This window comes from Cetorhinus maximus, chromosome 15 (assembly GCF_964194155.1).
Source record: "Cetorhinus maximus chromosome 15, sCetMax3.hap1.1, whole genome shotgun sequence".
NCBI classification, from domain to species: Eukaryota; Metazoa; Chordata; class Chondrichthyes; order Lamniformes; family Cetorhinidae; genus Cetorhinus; species Cetorhinus maximus.
The window spans coordinates 23,567,639-23,585,164 of record NC_135893.1 but is presented as its reverse complement, the minus strand read 5'-3'; the positions used below and the strand labels follow the sequence as shown (position 1 = coordinate 23,585,164).

The following is a 17,526-nucleotide window of genomic DNA, read 5'->3' as shown; positions in this document are numbered from 1 at the left end:
ATTAATCTCCACTCCATCCCACCCCAGCCCCCCCACACAGAAGCAATATTTTGTTCGCAGGCAGACATATACAGAATACACACATACACAAGCACATGCGCATTTGCGCACACACAAGACAGATGATTCATGTGCGAGCCACACAAGGAAATTACATACGTGCCCTTTTAACATTAGATGGACCTAGAAACAGCTTTTCTTTTTAAATTCTAGAAAATAAAGGCATTGCCTTGAAAAATACTAAGAGTATGTACTAGTGATGGGCAGTAACTGCAACACCTCGCTTTAGTGTCAGACAGCAGGGCACAGAATGCACACAACCACCAGATGGGAGACAAAAAACAGTACCAAAATCTCAGGCTCCACTACTTAGCCTCAAACCTTTCAGCTTCTCTAAGCAACATATAATGTGATTGGAGCCATTTTATTTCCCTTTTTTAAAAAAAAAATTACATTTATTCCTTGTCCTTCTCTCTTCCTCTTATTTCTCCCCTTCGTAAAACTGGAAAGGTTCCAAACAGAACACGTTGAAAACTTTCCCAGTTTCTGAAGCAATACTGCTCTGCACTGACTCACAATGGGAGCAGCATTAACTACAGACATGGCCTTTGCCGAAACTTCCTCTTTTACAAAGAGATTTTCTACTACTGCAAGTTATACCTATCCTGCAGTTTATACCAAAAACCATCATGCACAAAGCATAGCTGGTGAATTTGAGCATAAGGCAGTGCTGGAATAAGATCACGTGACCACAGCATTATGCCGCTAGCACCTTAAGTGCTACCCTGGTACGCCATATTTTTAAATCACACCACCGTATTAGTATTTGATATAAAAAATAAATCCTGGTGATCAGCTGGGATTTAGCCAACGCAGCTAACCACATTTAGGTGGGTGAGATACAGCAACATTCACGGCCGCTATTCCGAGCTTCTCTCTTTTCCTACCCCCGCCGCACCCACCCCCCCCAAACTAGTTCACTGGTAACTGATGGACTTGCTCGCTTACTATGGATGCGAGGACAGGAATTGGTTGTACAACAGACCACTTGCACTACTGAACACAACTGCTATGTACCCCTTGGTCTGCTGTGCCAAACAGCCCAAGTCTGTGCTCCACATTGCTTTTGTGGATCATTTCATGTTTTTGGCCTCTTTCTCCAGATAGATGTTTTGAAAACATTTATTTTAAATACAGCCTACAATAAATAGCTAAAGATGAGCCAAACTTAAAATGGGTGCATTTCTGATGGATTTTTTGATGTACTTCACATAGTAATATAATTACTCTTAAAAGACTATCTTGTGGCAATGGGTCAGATGGGAAGAAACCAAAATAATCCTGTGAAGTGTGGGCTGAAATAGGACAAACAGCACCCATCACTAATACATAGTCAAACTCTTTTCTGAAATTAAAAGATAAACTATCGAACATTCTTAAACAGTATTATTGCTGGAGCAAATTTCTGGTTAGAAATGGCACACAATGTATTCTTGGCCAGTCTGATTGCAAGAAACCTCCCCTTCACGGTTTCCTTAGAGAGCTCACAGCAGTGTGCCAACCACAGTGGGCGGAGCAGGGGTCACAGTGCGCAAAGAGAAAAGTCACAGTGGGCGGAGCAAAGGGGGAATCACAGTGCAAGAGAAGCAGATCAGGTCCTCTGCTTGAGTCCGTTCTCTCTGTCCAACACTGCACGCTCGGTCCTGGAAAGTTCTGTTTTACAAAGCGCGCTCGCTGGCCCACGTTTTATCTGCGCTGTTTGAAGCCTTGTGTACCATCAGGGCCCAGGGGCTGTCGAATTACACAGCTCTGCTGCCTCGTCTCCTCCAACTGGGTGATCCTGATTGGCCTGAAAAATAAACATGATTAGCTTTTGCTGGAGATAATATCAGGCTAGTGTTGAGAATGTCAAGTTCTTGATCATACATACTGTTACAACCAGGAGTAGACCATTGTGCTATTTTCAACATTTAAGAGATGATATTTATCCCAAAAGGATTGAGGATTAGACATTGCTATGTCCCTGAATGCTTTAAGTATGTTCTGTTCACAAACAGGTATGGATCCTGTGCACAAAGTGTGACAGCAATACACAATATACAAATAACTATATGAAGTGTCCAACCTGAACTTCATCCAATACTGGTGTGTCCACATGGAATGTCAACTGACTTCACAGTTCAACCTTAGATATCTAGATGAGTTGAAAGACACTTCATTTTCCTTTCTCCCAAAAATCTAATCAAAGTTCCCATATGGAGCTTCCTTTTTTACTAATTAAGGAACAGGAAAATGTTTTTGAAATTTTTACTTGACAGCAAAAAAAATACACAATCTGAAAAAGGGGGCACTTTTGATGGAACATCAGCACAGCCAACCTCCTGAAGCATGCATGAAAACTGGCATGAACGCAACGTGTTTTCAGGGCTATCAAAATCTTTTCAACCATTTTTTCCAAAAATGGCATATAACTAGAGAAAAGGGTGCAAATTATAAGCTGATCGCTACAGATCAAATTTTGCTGACAAGATGGTTTAAAAGAAAATCATACCAAGTACAAACCTATCCCAGACAGAAGAGGATAAATAAAAATATACCCATCTTGAAGGGTCTTATTCATTGAGACACATTATCCCTCACATACCAAAGGATTCTAATCTAGCAGCACACAAGTATGGTCTCCATCTGATAGAAAACAAACAGACAACATCCTGTCCAACTGCTGTCAATTTAAATATATATCTCTAGGCTTAGAAGAACAACTTTCAACATGGTACAGATTTTCTGCACGCAAGCCGATAATGTACGATGCATTTACTTTATCGTTTAGCCAGTTTCCATTTGCAAGCAGTTCACTTGGGTGTACGTGTCTTAAAGAAGAAATTCACACAGCTTTACAAACTGACCTAGTTCTGTCAACACAAGGATCTTCTACACACCACAACTGGTGTCCCATTTCTGACGCATAAAACATTAGGATAAAAAGATGGAGTAGTGTTTGCTTGTGACAGGCATAATTCTCAAATCACAGGGAGAAGCTATCCAAATCTATCATGGGCTTTTGTCCTTAAGAATGTCTGAAGTAAACAATTCATCTCACTGTGTCACTCAGTGCTCACTGAGCTACTTAGCAAAGTACCAGAGGGCCCCCATGCTTATGGGCCCAAGAAGTCCATGACTTCAGGAGAGAAGGGAAAGAAAATATTTTTAAAAATTAATTTACAAACAAGGCAATTCTGGTGCTACCTATACAAAAACATCAATTAAATGTGATGGGGAGCTTAAAAGTACAAAGCTAGTTATTTGACATGAACCTGCTAAATGTACCTGTTGGAATTGGTCCATTCTAAAGCTTTGAAATTAGGTAATTAATAACAGGAGATAGTGATTAAGGTCAACCTAATAAAACTTGAAATAAACTTACTAGAATGTGGCCCTTGCAGTCACACTAGCATATTTATCCATTGTTTCAACACACATGGATACAGATGTACTGAAACCACTTGTAACTTCAGCTAAATCCAAATATGTAGGTGAAATTTGCCACTTGTAAGAAAAGATCCCTCAGGTTTGTCCCAATCAATGTCTTCAAAATAAGTGACAGCCTAAAATGAATTAAAATCTTCTTCTGTTGCTAAATTCAGCAGTAATGGCCAGGGTTAGACGTGTCCAAGAGCTAGGATGTTTTCGTGAATCATGAAACAACAGGTTATTTGAAATGATAAATCCTTTCATTGAACCTGGACTTTTCTTCACCCCCATTCCCAACATGGCAACAAGTGGAACAAGCTTCTCATCCCAACTATGAATGTCACTAAGGTAAAGTACCTCAAGTGTCCCAAACAAACAACTCATTGAATTCCACTGCTCAGTTCCTTTGTGTAAATTATTAGGTCCCATTGGCTAAAATTGATGGAAATAGTTCTCCACTGAGTTACTTAGAGATGGGGCAAGTGGCATCACTGTACATAAATGACCTAATTTGGATGCAATGAAAGTCTGGCCGGAAATTACTGCCAGAAATCAGATACCTGGGATGAGCAGAAGTGCAAATACTGGCAAGTAATTTGACTCTGGTGCATTACAGGCAAATCTAATTCTGTACTCGCTCAGTATTCATATATGTGCACTTTCTAGCAGAGGTCAATGGCTAGCAATTAGAAGGGAGAACTATTACAAGTTTTACTTATCCTCTTGTGATTCAATGGCACCAGTTACTCCCATTGGTGGTCTTCAGTTCAGATACATGTACTGTTCAATATACAAATCATGTGATTGTGTACTTGAACAAAATAAGAATACATACAAAGCTATCTTAAAGGAAACCTGCCTGAAATTTATTGGTCTCTCTCTCTGCAGACCTCACCAACTTACTGACCAACCACATACAGGGCTTTGCCATAATCTTTTTGTTACCTCTGACCATAAATGGGAAGGCTCTCCCTCAAAATCTTTCCTAGTGATTCAACAGTAAGCCTGATTACATTCCCTCCCAAGGGTGGGTTTTTAAATAGATGTCACATGCTAGGCTCAAATGAAAAGATGATAAATATGAATGCTTGCAGGATTTCTGAGACAAGACAATGAATTACCTACTAATACAAAAGCAAGATACTGCAGATGCTGGAAACCTGAAATAAAAACAGAAAATATTGGAAACAACTCAGTGATCAGGTAGCAACTGTGGAGAGAGATAGAAATGGAGTTAAAGTCTTAGGTTAATTACCTTCCTTCAGAACTGGAAAAAGTCAAGAGTTCTAAATACTTTTAAGTGAGTACAAAGACAGGGATAGATGATGATAGGACAGGGAGAACAGGAGGGAAGGTCTGTGATGGGTTGGAAGGTAGAAGAGATTAAATGTCAAAAGGGATGATGGTATAAGGCAAAAGGTAATGGGACAATTAAATGAAAAAAATAGTCTGGAGGAGGTGTAAATAGGATAGCATAATTATCACCAACAACTGCCACTGAATCAATTACAGCAGGTGCAGTTTAGTACTACATTGGTAAACTCGTACCTGGTGAGTGACTAAATGGCTGCTACTCTCAGCTTGAGTCAGTTATTGTAAATGGATCAAAAATTGAATTTTGGTAGATGAAGAATCCTTTGTCCTGTCATTTACCTCTCTGTATTAGTTTTATCTTCTTCTTCAGGACTTGCACTCCCTAGGATCCGTTTCCGTGCTTCTGCGTATTCAGCTTCTCTCTGGGCCAGTGACTTGACTTGTGGAGGAGGTCTTGTAGCAGAGTTCGGCGTGCTGACCACCCCGTTACTCGTCGGTCTCTTTAGAATGCGGATCTGTGGAGTGCAGGGTGTTGGATGGAGATCATCCTGTATGACGATGGGAACTTTAGGTGCCAGCTTTGATTTCCTGTTTAAATACAAGAATGTCATTTCTGGAATGCCACTCCCCCCCCCATCCTCCTCCCTCCAGTGCTTTGTCTAAAACAAAAATGAGAAGCAGCATACAGCGAAGATGGACCAGGAAAGGTTATGGCAGAACTTGAATAAAAGCTGTGCTGAGGAAGAACGGCAGCAGTAACGCAGAGACATGAAGTGATGACGTAGTGCAATGGCACTGCCTACAAGAGTGTGCACCCACCCTTCTTGTCAGGCTAGGCTGACAAAGAAAGGGACTGATTTTTTTTTTAAATTGCCATAACAAAATAGGCAGGCCTGTTCAATGGCTCAGTTGAGGCACAGATTCAGAAGGTTCCTGGTCTGCGTTCAGCCTACTAATCAGTACTGTAATGTAACCTCTCTGTTCCGACTTCCAAAAATCCAAGCAAAATGGCAGCTTCCAGACCGTATTTACTACACCTCCAATCTTAGATTACTTAAGTTTCACTTTTAAAAACAATGACAGACAGGAAAAAAAACACTCTGCTCCACCCTGCCTGTCCCACAAAACTGCATTAGCTTGTGAATCTTAGTAATTACACTCCCCACCCGAAACTCTTATCCAAAGTAAATATCTTAATTATTGGTAGCAGTCATTAAGTGTAAGGCAGCAGAGATGGAGGGAGTGGAATCATAAGTTATCGAACCACTTGTTACAACTGGTTACAGACTTTTTAGTGAAACTTTAGGATGAAAAGTACTTTGCTGCTGTGGAACGAACAGGTTTTATTTTGCAATTTAGGAGCTCCCATAGCCAAGTTCATGGTAAATTGGATGATGCACTTTTATAAAGGATAGCACTGTCACATCACCAAATAAAAGAATTTCACGCTGTATAGGTGAAACAATGTCCTTTTGATTAAATGCACAAGCGCCATTACATAAACAAGGGGTGAGACCAAAGTTTAATTGCTCTCTGTGCTGCAGAAACCCAACATTCTTTTTAATTTTTCTTGTACTACTGGCAAAGTCAGAGGTACAGGTATTCTGGCTGTTCTATCAGTTAAGATATTTTTGATTGAAGGGCGAAACACACTGCAAATAACTGCCTTGATCAGTAATACAATATGCTATGTAGATCACTCTCCTTATCTGGATGGCACTATTCAGTGACTCACACCTGCAGTTGTACACTTCTACCCCAAAAGGACAAGAGATTACCCGCCTCAATTCACTGCACTGCATTTACCCGAATACTTTCAGCACAAAGCAATCCAGTTCCTTGGATACACGAGTTCTACATCTTTTCCTTTCAATTTCTCAGCCCAATCTCTCACCTCTAAAGCTACTGGGGATTCATAGTCTGCTAAACTGAGTAATGAAGATCCTCCACCACCTCAGCAAAATGGACATTCTTCATGTGCAGGTCTAGCAACAAAACTAAGCAAGTTGCTCCCTCTCCCCCCAAATTCCCCACAGAAAAAATAGCCAAGTCTGATTTTCCTTTTCCATTTATAGAACAAATTTTCAACCTAGGATCCTCAGATTTATGTCCACCTATCAGATTTCTACATGTTACTTCTGTTGCTAGGTTCCAATAATAATTTTCTGCAGTTCTACAGGACTATTTTCTTTTGGACTATCATTTGGAACTGGGAACAGGAGTCTGTCAATATTGGCAAGCTTTCCTCCAAACAGAGGAGCTTAAAATGTACTCATTCATAGATGTGGAACTGATCATTGGATAACAAGCAGGATTAGAAATCCCCAGCAAATTTTGATTTCTGAAATAGACTTTTAAAAAAAAACTTTCAAAATTCCCCTATTCTCATGATTGTTCTGAGGTTGGAAGGTCTATTACCACTACCATTTTTCAACTATTGCCAATACAATGGCTGGTATGCTTTGCCATACACTTTCACAACCCACCAGAAAGACAGTCTGACTCAGTTTACAATGCATGGCAAGGGTACACACATTATTGCCTCCCCATATCACTGACTGCAACGCTAGTTCAAAAAATGCAATTCTTCTAAGCTAATGTGTGTGCTGCTCAATACCAGGTCCACAACATGCCTTGTATCACAAGATCCATAGTCTGTTACTCAGTACATAAGCACACTCCTCCAAAAAGTACTTGCACTTACATAGTTTCATCACCTCAGGCTTTTAAAATCATTTAACACGCAACTGCTTTTGAAGCGTCGTAGATATTGGATAAAATCAGCAGCCAATTTGCCTGCTGCAAATCCCACCAACAGCAACGGTGATAAGTGCCTTATTAATCTGTTGAATCACCTGGAGAAGTTGGTCCAGATAATGGAAAACAGCACTCCCTAACTGCCAAATTGGGAAAAATAAAGATGCTCTTTTGCCTCAACCTTGCCTATGAATTAGTCAGAGTGAAGAAATGATTTCCCCCCCACTTCCTTCTATAAAAGGCAGTGAGAAGTGCTGGGATGCAGCACTCAAACTCAGGCAATCATTCTTCACCTGCAAGTATCAAAAGCCACAATTGTAAGAACCATTTCACTCTACCGTAATCCTGTCATCAATGCTGGTCTACACATTCAGTGAGAATCATGACATAAATGATTAAAAGCACTAACCCTGACTGATTTTCCTCATCCCACTCCCAAGCTCAATTCACTGAAGCCAACTGTAGAGACTCCAACTGCTGACACAATGACCAACAAGCCAATTTAAAGGAAAAAAGTCAGAATGGTTACAGTACAGGAGATCACTCAGCCCACTGTTTCTGTGCCAACTCTCTGCAAGAGCAACTCAGCTAGTCCCACTCCCCAAACCTTTGCCTTGAGGCCCTGCAAATTTATTTTCAGATAATCACAATTGTTTCCTGAAAGAATTTTTCCTTGATTGAATCTGCCTTCACCACTCTCAGGCAGTGTACTCCAGATCCTAATCGCTCGCTGCATAGAAAGGTTCTTCCCTCATGTCACCTTTGGTTCTTTTGCCATTCACCTTATGTCAATATCCTCTAGATCACAACTCTTCCACCATCTACTCTGTCCTAGCTCTCATGATTTTGAACACCTCTATCAAATCTCCTCTAAACCTTCTCTTCTCTAAAGGAGAACAACAACAGCTTCTCAAATATATTCACCCAACTGAAATCCCTCATCCTTAAAACCATTTAGTAAATCTTTTCTGCACCCACTCTAGTGCCTTCACATTCTTCCTAAGTGTGGTGCCCAGAATTAGACAGAAGACTTACGGCGAACCTTAAAGTACTGGTTTGGCCTCAATTGAAGTAGTGTGGCTAATTCCGGGCACTTCCCTGCTTTTTTACATTCTGTCTCTATTTATAAAGCTCAGGATTTCCATATGCCTTATTAATTGCTTTCTCAACCTGACTTGCCAACCCTGAAAAATTTGAGCATATATACCCCAGATCCCTCTGCTTCTGCACACATTTTAGAATGTGTATCCTTTTATACTGCCTCTCCTTGACCTTCCCAACAAAATGGGTCACTTCACACTTCTCTGCATTAAATGTCGTTTGCCACACATCCGCCATTCCACCTTGATGCCCTCTTGAACTCTATCACTATCCTCCTCAAAGTTCTTAACACTTCCAAGTTTTGTCATCTGCAAGTTTTGAAATTGTGCCCTACACACCCTAGCCTAGGTCATCAATTTAGATCAAGAAATGCAGTGCTGCTAATATTAGATACCTTGCTCTATTTCACAAAACACCCGCTCACCACTATTCTCTATTTCCTGTCACTCGGTCAACTTTCACATCCATGCTGCCACTGTCCCTTTTATTCAATGAGGTTCAACTTTGCTGACAAATCTTTATATGGCCATTTATCAACAACGTTAATATGATTTGCCCTTAAAAAATCCATGATCTTCCTTAATAAATCCACATTTGTCCAAGTAACTAATAATTTTGTCCTGGGTTATCATTTCTAGAACCTTTCCCACCACCGAGGTTAAACTGACTGGCCTGCAGTTGCTGGGCTTACCCTTACACCATTTTTTGAACAAGGGTGCAGCATTTGGAATTCTCCAGTCCTCTGGCACCACCCCTATCTCTAAGGAGGATTGGAACATCATGGCTAGTGACCCTGCAATCTTCACCCTTCCTTCCCTCAGTATCCTTTGATGCATTTCATCCAGTTCTGGTGACTTATCAACCTTAAGTGCAGCCAGCCTAATACCTTCTCTTTTTCAATTTTTGGCCCTAGTATCTCAAACTGCCGTGTCTTTCACCATGACATTAGCCACATCTTCTTCCTTCATGAAGACAGATGCAAAGTACTCATCTAGTATATCCTATGGAAAATGGCTGAGGTAGAAGATCAGCCACGATCTAGTTGAATGGCAGAGCTGGCTCGAGGGGCCAAATGGCCTATTCCTGCTCCTATTTCCTATGTTCCTGTAGTCCTTCAGCCATGCCCACTTCCTCCAAGTGTAAACCAGCCTTTATTGCAAGGAGATTGGAGGACAAGTAAAGAAGTCTTGCTACAATTGTACAGGGCTTTGGTAAGATCACTCCTGGAGTACTACGTATAGTGTGGTCCACATATTCAAGGAAGGATATACTTGCATTGGAGGCACTAGATTGGTTCCTGGGATGAGGGGGTTGTCCTATGATTAGAGGCAGAGATAAACTAGGTCTATACTGTCAGAAGTTGATATTAAAAAAAGAGGTAATCTCATTGAAGCATACAAAATTCTGAAGAGGCATGACAGGGTACGCACTGGGCTTGCTTCCTCTGGCTGGGGAGTTTAGAACACGGGGGACACTGTCTCAGCATAAAGGGCCGATCATTTAGGCCTGAGAAGAGGAGAAATTTCTTCACTCAAAAGTTTGTGAATGTTTGGAATTCTCTACTCCAGAGGGTTGTGGATACTACATTGCTGAATATATTTAAGGTTGAGACAGAAAGATGTTTGATCTCCCAGGGGATCAAAGGATATGGAGAGTGAGCAGAAGTGGAGTTAAGACCGATGGTCAGCCATGATCCTTGGAATAGTGGAGAAGGCTCGAGGGGCAGTATGATTGACTCCTGCTCCTATTTCTTATGTTCTCATATTCTTAACTCCCCTTATTGGTCGATTGCTACCATTCTTGGTATCAAGTGCACCATTCTCAGTATCAAGTGCTTCAAAGAGGGCAGAACTATACAATACAGTACATTATCAAAGGCAACTGGAAGTCCACCAGATTACTACTATGTCCACCAAATTACCTTTGTCTACTTTTTGTTACTTCTTCAAAGAATTCAATAAAGTTGATCAAGCATGGCCTTCCTTTCTAAAATCTGTGCTATTACTGCTTTGGTTTCTACATTTTTTTTCTATTACATCTTGAGTAAAGATTCTAATAACTTTTCTACCAATGTTACGCTAACCGATCCATAAGTCCCTGGATTTGTTCTATCCCCCTTTTTTGAAAATAGGATCATTTTAGCTGTCCAGCAGTCCTCCAGCGTGTCTCCTCTCTCTTCCTTAATGCAATCTCCTTGAACCCACAGTTTTATCCTCTCTAGATTTAGTTTAGTTTATGAACTATCACTCTTCTATCATTTAACTGTCTTGATGACATTAGAAAAAAGATGAAAAAGGTTTTGCCCCTTTACAAAATCTGTGAGATCAACAGGACTTAATTTCCATGCAAACAGAAATTGGGAACATTTTGAATGTAACTATAGGGCTGTTAGTCAAAATACTCCAGCTTCACCTCTAGTCAGCTGTGTCATCTGAACCTCTTGCTTACATTACAACTCAACCTTGGAGTTACGATCTCTGGATCGCGTGACACCTGCATGTTATGTGGTCATTGGCAACTACAATGTGTCTTCCTTCTTAATAAGCAGCAACTCTAAGGTTGTTCCATTTACATTATTATTTGCAAATACCAGAATCAGAAAGCTCCTTCAGGATACCAGCTTCGGAAAATTACAATAGTCTTTTAAAGATTTTCCTTTCCCTAATGCTCTTTGCTCCTCTCTGGTATGCATCAGCTTATTCTGGGCTACATTCCCATGAGCAACATCAGCCTTCTGCTGCGAGTTTCAACAGGAAGCCTAAGCAGAATATCTAGTCATGAAGACCACCACAGCCAAGTCTGATCCTGTGCTTTTTGCACGGTACATGTGCAATATTTCCAGCAGAGGTCACTAATAGCAATCAGGTATCTGAACTCTGGTTGATTTTTCACTTCTCTAGCTCATGTAAACATAGGAGCCAGTACGAGGGAACAAGCAAACCCAGCACTTCAAAAATTAGGAAAGCACAACCCAAGGACATTAAACTAAATTAATGCAAAACAAAAATTAGGAAGAACACCTTTACTCAAAGACAGCTAAATGGCTAGAATAATCTTCTGGTGAGGCTGGCAAACATCACATCCAGATTAGAGTTGGCTGTGATGGGAGATCTGGGATATTAGGATGAGCTTTGGTAAGCTGAATGGCGATTTCTCACTCTTGAATTTGTTGTGGTAGCACTGACTAGGGACTTCCCTCAATTTTACAGAGTGGGGTGTTTACCAATTGAGTCATTGGGGGAGTCAACAACAAACAATTTTAATGATTTTTTAAAAAAGAAATAGTTCTTACTTTTCCTTCTGTTGGATCTTTAGTTTTGCCTCCAGTCGTCGATCAATTTCCTGTAAGAAAGGAAACACAAACAAACACATAAGTACATACAAAGCCACCCTATGAAACAATATTCACCTGAACACCAAGCCATATACAGAGATGGACACAAAGCCAGGCAATGATCAACCTAAGTAGATTAGCTGGATTGCAAATACTTTAAGCAGCCTAGTAAATACGATGGCAGGGTGGAAGCAATCAAAAGTAAAATCTGATTTTAAAATCAGAAAAAGCAGAATAGGCAAACGCCAGTTTAATGCACCACAAATCACGTGTTAATTGAAATTAAATCCTACTTTAGGTTTCAGAAATATGGCACTTGCAACAGAAGGCACACTGCCTTTTTGATTTATGGCCATTTTAAAATAGAAAACGAAAGGCACTTGGGGCAGCAAGGATGATGCAACATTAGCTGTACCACTAGGATTGGCAAAACGCTGCAAGACATCCTGAAGGGGACAATCCTTCCTCTCCCCAGAAAGAGGTTTGTCTGCAGACGCATTCACACTTCACAACACCACATTTAAATGTGTAGTGATCAAAAAAAAAAGATTAATCAGTCCTAACCAAAACCAGTTATTGTGAACTAGCTCGCTGTTGAGAGGACCCCTCTCCCTGATAATACCCAGGCATCAACATTAATGACTTTTACCATACAGTACATATCTTATTGCAATTTTTAGGCTTCCTTCACTTGCTGGGGACAGTCCCACAATGCAAATAACCCTCTCTTGCCTCCCGAACCCACTTCTACAATGTGTTCATGCTATCTGGTAGTACAGGGTGCAGTATCGTTGTACTTTTGCTGAACTTCTAATCTGGAGGCCTAGGCTAATGGTCCAGAGACACGAGCTCCATTCCCCCAAAAGTTAGTATCAATAATGGTGACCATGTAACTACCAGACTGCCTTTAGGGGAGGAAATCCACTATTCTCACCTGGTCTGGCCTACATACAGTATGTGTGACGCCAGACCCACAGCAATGTGGTCATCTCAACTGCTTTCTGAAATGGCCAGGCAGGAGACTGACTCAACACCACCTTCCCAACAGCAACCAGGAATGGGTAATAATTACTAGCCTTGCCAGTGATGCCCACACCCCATGTATGAATTTTCGAAAATGGTTTCACTATGTGTTGTGGTTGAAGGTTAATTTTCTCCTTTGCATTAACCCAGTTTCACCCACTCATTATCTCTCCCACTCACCATGCAACCCTATTCACTCTTCTGCTAATTCTACACTACGTTCCATTTCCTGCAGATCACATGCCCTCAGTACTTAGCCTCCATTTATCCTGCAGTGCTGCGCTTAAATCACCACACCTCGATTTCCTCAGTGTCCTCTGAGGCGGGGGGCAGGGGGATGGAGTGGAGGAAGAAAAATCTTGCTTGTTTCAATTCTTAAGACACAGTTTCTACATGTCTCTTGCAAGTTTAACAGCCACTTTCATCTGTTCGTACTCTAGACCTCATTACCTCGCCAAGCCCCAAATAGTAACTCTTATATTTAAAAACAACCATTGCAGAATTAGGCTGCATTGCAGAATTGCAGATAAATACTGAATGCTGGAAATCGGAAATAAAAAAAATGTAAATGCTGGAAATACTCAGCAAGTCTGGCAGCATCTGTGCAGATACAAAGAGTAAATGCTTCAAGCTGATGACCTTTCATCAGAACTGGCAGTTCATCAGTTGTGACAAAAGATCACTGACCTGAAACATTAACCCTGTTTCTCTCTGTACAGACACTACAAGACCTGACCACTTCCAGCGTTTACTGTTTTTAATCAGGGCAAACTTGATGAACTAATCAGCCAGTTACTAGGAGATTGCATTCTACGATCACCTCCTCTGCTAAAGCATCTTCCAAGAAGCTTGGTCACAACTTTCATGGCAGACTCTTTTGTTTTCAATAGCTCTTTAGTGTCAGCTTGGTTCAACTGGTGCACTCGCCACAAATTCAGGTTCGAGTCCCACTCCAGAACTTGAGCACATCTAATATTGACATTGCAGCTTCTCTTTCACTGCTGTGTCGACACTGTTTGAGGTGCTGTCCTTCAGTGAAAACATAAAACCATGGCACTAGTTAAACAGTAGCAAGCTCTCAGTGCCCTGGCCAAGATCATTCCCTCTTCCAAAACTATCAAAAGCAGATTAACCGTTTATTCATTCAATTGCTGTTTGTGGAAAATAGCTGGCGTGCATGCAGACATAACAGTCACTGCACTCAAGAAGTAATTAATTGTACGAAAAGCACTTTCGGATAACCAAAAGGTGTGATAGCAAGTTGTTGCAAGCCTTTTAATTCTACAAAGCCCAAGAATAGAATATTGCTCCCATAACAATTCCTACACATGCCCGGACCAGATTGGAGAACTTTGTAGTCCAATAGGCAACTATCTTTTACCTCTAGCTACAAACATTTTTCTCTTGCCCCACTGTAACATTTCCTTATTTTAATGGATGACTTTACAGTCAGCACTCTGAACTTTTGATGCTTGTAGGGTAATCAGGAACTTTTTAAAAATGAAAGTGGAAAAATATTGTAGCAAAGCAAAAAACAGAAAATAATGGAATCACTGAGCAAGTCAATCAGTATCTCTAGAGAGAAGAGAATTTACTGTTACAGGAGTGAAAACTTGAAAGCTGCTTATTGATTCAGAGTATTTGCAGTATTTCCGAAGAAGGGTCATACAGACTTGAAATGTTAACTCAATTTCTCTCTCCACAGATGCATTTAGACTTGCTGAGTTTTTCCAGCATTTTCTGTTTTTATTTCCAATATTCACTGTTATTATTTTACAACCAGCTGCCGTCTTCTCCAGAAGCCCAGAGAGTGCAATGTAACTGACAATCAAACTATTCAACCTCCCAGAGTCCAGGTACAAGAAATAAGAATACAACTGGATATCTTGCATATAAAATTGGAGGAGGAAACCATGCTGCCACATTCTCTTTGTACTGACCTTGTTATGTCTGTGGTGGAACCTCAATTATCAGCTATAATGAACGGAACATTCTAGCAGATAATCAAGAATGTCGAAAATAAGGTAAACTGCTTTGGCACTGTCTTACCTATCCACATGCCTCAGATCATGCCAACAGACCTTAGCTCCTGGAAAGATTCCCTGCAGCAACAGCTAATTATGCAGCTCCACTTCCTAATGCATTCAGCAGCACCACCAACTATCAGACACCCAGTCAAAACCATTCTTATAAACCAACTTTGATTCTCCTCCCCGCTACAGGGATAATTTTAAAGGCAGCATATAGTCATGTTGGCAGTGCTTACAGTACCATTCTCAGTGAACCTGCCAACTTTAAAACCCATACAGAGCAATCTCAGGAGTGCATTTAATCAAGCAGGCTCTGTATTGATTTTAAAGCTGGCAGATCTAGAGATCTTGCTGGCAAGATCACTGAAGGTGAACACATACTACCATTAGCACCAAGCTTTGTAACTGGGGCACCATTATTGCTGTTAGGAGAGAAGTATCAGCTGTCACATCCTAGCTGATCTTTTTGGCGAATTATATTGCTCTCTTTTTTATTTGTGAAAATACTCATGAATAATCAATGTGACATTGCACATTAAAACACAATCAGCCATATTTAGCACAAACATTTTCTTCGAGGGACTCATAACCTTGGAACTTTGCACCTCCCTGTCTTTCCCTTTTTATTGTTTCTAGCCTTGAGGGTGCTGTACACTATGATCCTTTATCCTTAATCTGGGCTTCTCAATTCAGAAAGAGCATTGACCGCTGATAGCACTAAATGGGCCTTCCATAACATTCTCTGGACCTGACTGCTAACACATCCTGACGTGAGGGATTTCAAAGGGGGCCCTGTACTAGAAAATGATTCCGCTATGTGAGCTCTCAATGCTGCATCAGATAAGGCTCCCAGAACAAGTTTATAACTTTCAAATAATTGAGGCTACCACACAATACACTAAGCTTTATTAAGACTTTAAATTAGTTGCGTAACCACCTTAAATGTTGTTCAAAAAAAATCTATATTTTGCCCATTTGTCAGGACAGAGGAGTGAGAATTTAAATCTATGTCTAAGACGCTGGTGAATTTCTCGGTTTAGTTACCTTCCTGTAAACAAGAAAACTCTGCTTTTCTTATGAGAGGTGACGGATAATTTAGTACATTTTCAAAACAGGTCATTAAAGAATGTATAAGCTTTGATCAACATGTAAATGCAGGCCTGCAGCCTGCCCCTTCAACTAGGGGTTTTTGAAAACTCTGGATCATAAACTTCATGCAACATGACTATTGACAATGGTGTAAATTACACCAAAGTAGATAATCCCATATCCGATGTTACAAACGAAGCTCAATTCCTAGGACACTGCAATTTTATTGCACAACTTATCTAAAATACTGACATCTTCTGTAGGCTGCTGGGCAGGATTCTGAAGATGCCTGATCGCAATAATTAAGTTTCTGGCACGTTGAAGAATGGGCTGCATACATTGATTTCTTTTCAAAAGGTGCTTACAAGTAAGGCATTTTTTGTACTCTCTTCCCACTGCAGAAAAATAATTCTTGTTCCATTTGAAAAACCGTGCTAGAAAACTTAATCGATAAATAACGTTGAGGGGGTAAAGGTAAAATAAACTTCTCGAGAGGCCTTTAGTTTGGAATCCAGACAACCGAGAATACTTCAATCAAGTGAATGCCACAGATTGTTCCACTATAACCCGATTTAAACAATACCCCAAACCCCACTGCCTTCCAAAAACTAAACTCTGCATTAATTTATTCTGAGAAGCACTTATTTCCCTTCCAGTTATTTTCATTGGAAAAGTCATCAACATTATCCCCTCACCTTTCCCCAGAGAGAGAGACGTAGGAGATCAGCCTCTCCACTTCTGGGAGTTGGCAAAGACCGCGCCTCCCCTTGCAGTGGATACATTACCTCTGTCGCTCTGGAATCCGCATCACTCGTTCCCAATGCCTTTTCTGGTCATGTTACGATATTTAGTCTCCCTCCTGCTGCCGGCACTGATTAGCTAGTGGAGTGTGGCGGTTCTAAGCTATTGCAGACCTAGGCCTTGCCCTGCTCTATTGCCCCCACCTCCTGCTCTCTCACACATGCCGCTCCCCTTGCTGCCTAACCCCACACTTGTGGCCGACACTCACTGGGACCCTTTAACTGTTGCACACTCCGCTCCTACTTAACTCTCAGGCCTTGAGAAAACTATTTAACCTCGTCGACAAACCACGAGGCCTGTTTTGAAGAAGCCCCAGCCTCACCGTGGCTTCATCCGCCGCTCCTTACCCCACTATCGGCCGCTTCCTCCCAATTATCCGCGATTTCCTCATCTTCCATTTTAGCTTCTCGGCTCACTCGCCCCCGGCCGCACGGCGCACGCGTCAAATACTCTGTACGCAGGCGCAACACGCCGCCAGCCAGAAATGCGCAGGCGCCCGACACGGCACCAAAGTGCCGACGGACAACCGAGTCACGCATGCGCACTGCTGCCCAGTTCCAACTCAGTCCTTTGAGCGTGCCGGCTCAGGCGCATGCGCCCTGGTGG

The 17,526-nt window shown here is 41.3% G+C and overlaps 1 protein-coding gene across 1 annotated transcript; it reads right to left on the bottom strand.

The window, feature by feature from the left end:
• Positions 1-1,168: 1,168 nt before the first annotated feature.
• Positions 1,169-17,485, bottom strand: szrd1 (SUZ RNA binding domain containing 1). Its single transcript, XM_078558119.1, has 4 exons — positions 17,268-17,485; positions 11,936-11,985; positions 5,125-5,373; positions 1,169-1,849 (listed from the first exon to the last, which is right to left on the bottom strand). Exons 1-4 carry the CDS (start codon positions 17,457-17,459, stop codon positions 1,747-1,749), a joined length of 594 nt encoding a protein of 197 aa, XP_078414245.1. The 5' UTR covers positions 17,460-17,485; the 3' UTR covers positions 1,169-1,746.
• Between the last annotated feature and the right edge of the window lie 41 nt (positions 17,486-17,526).

Excerpts from the sequence above, each read along its gene's own strand:
- szrd1 (XM_078558119.1), bottom strand. The coding sequence starts at position 17,459 with ATGCGTGACTCGGTTGTCCGTCGGCACTTTGGTGCCGTGTCGGGCGCC. Across the intron at positions 11,986-17,267 it reads AGGAAGCGGCCGATAGTGGG|GAAATTGATCGACGACTGGA; the intron begins GTAAGGAGCGGC and ends CCTTTCTTACAG. Across the intron at positions 1,850-5,124 it reads GATAAAACTAATACAGAGAG|GCCAATCAGGATCACCCAGT; the intron begins GTAAATGACAGG and ends TTTATTTTTCAG.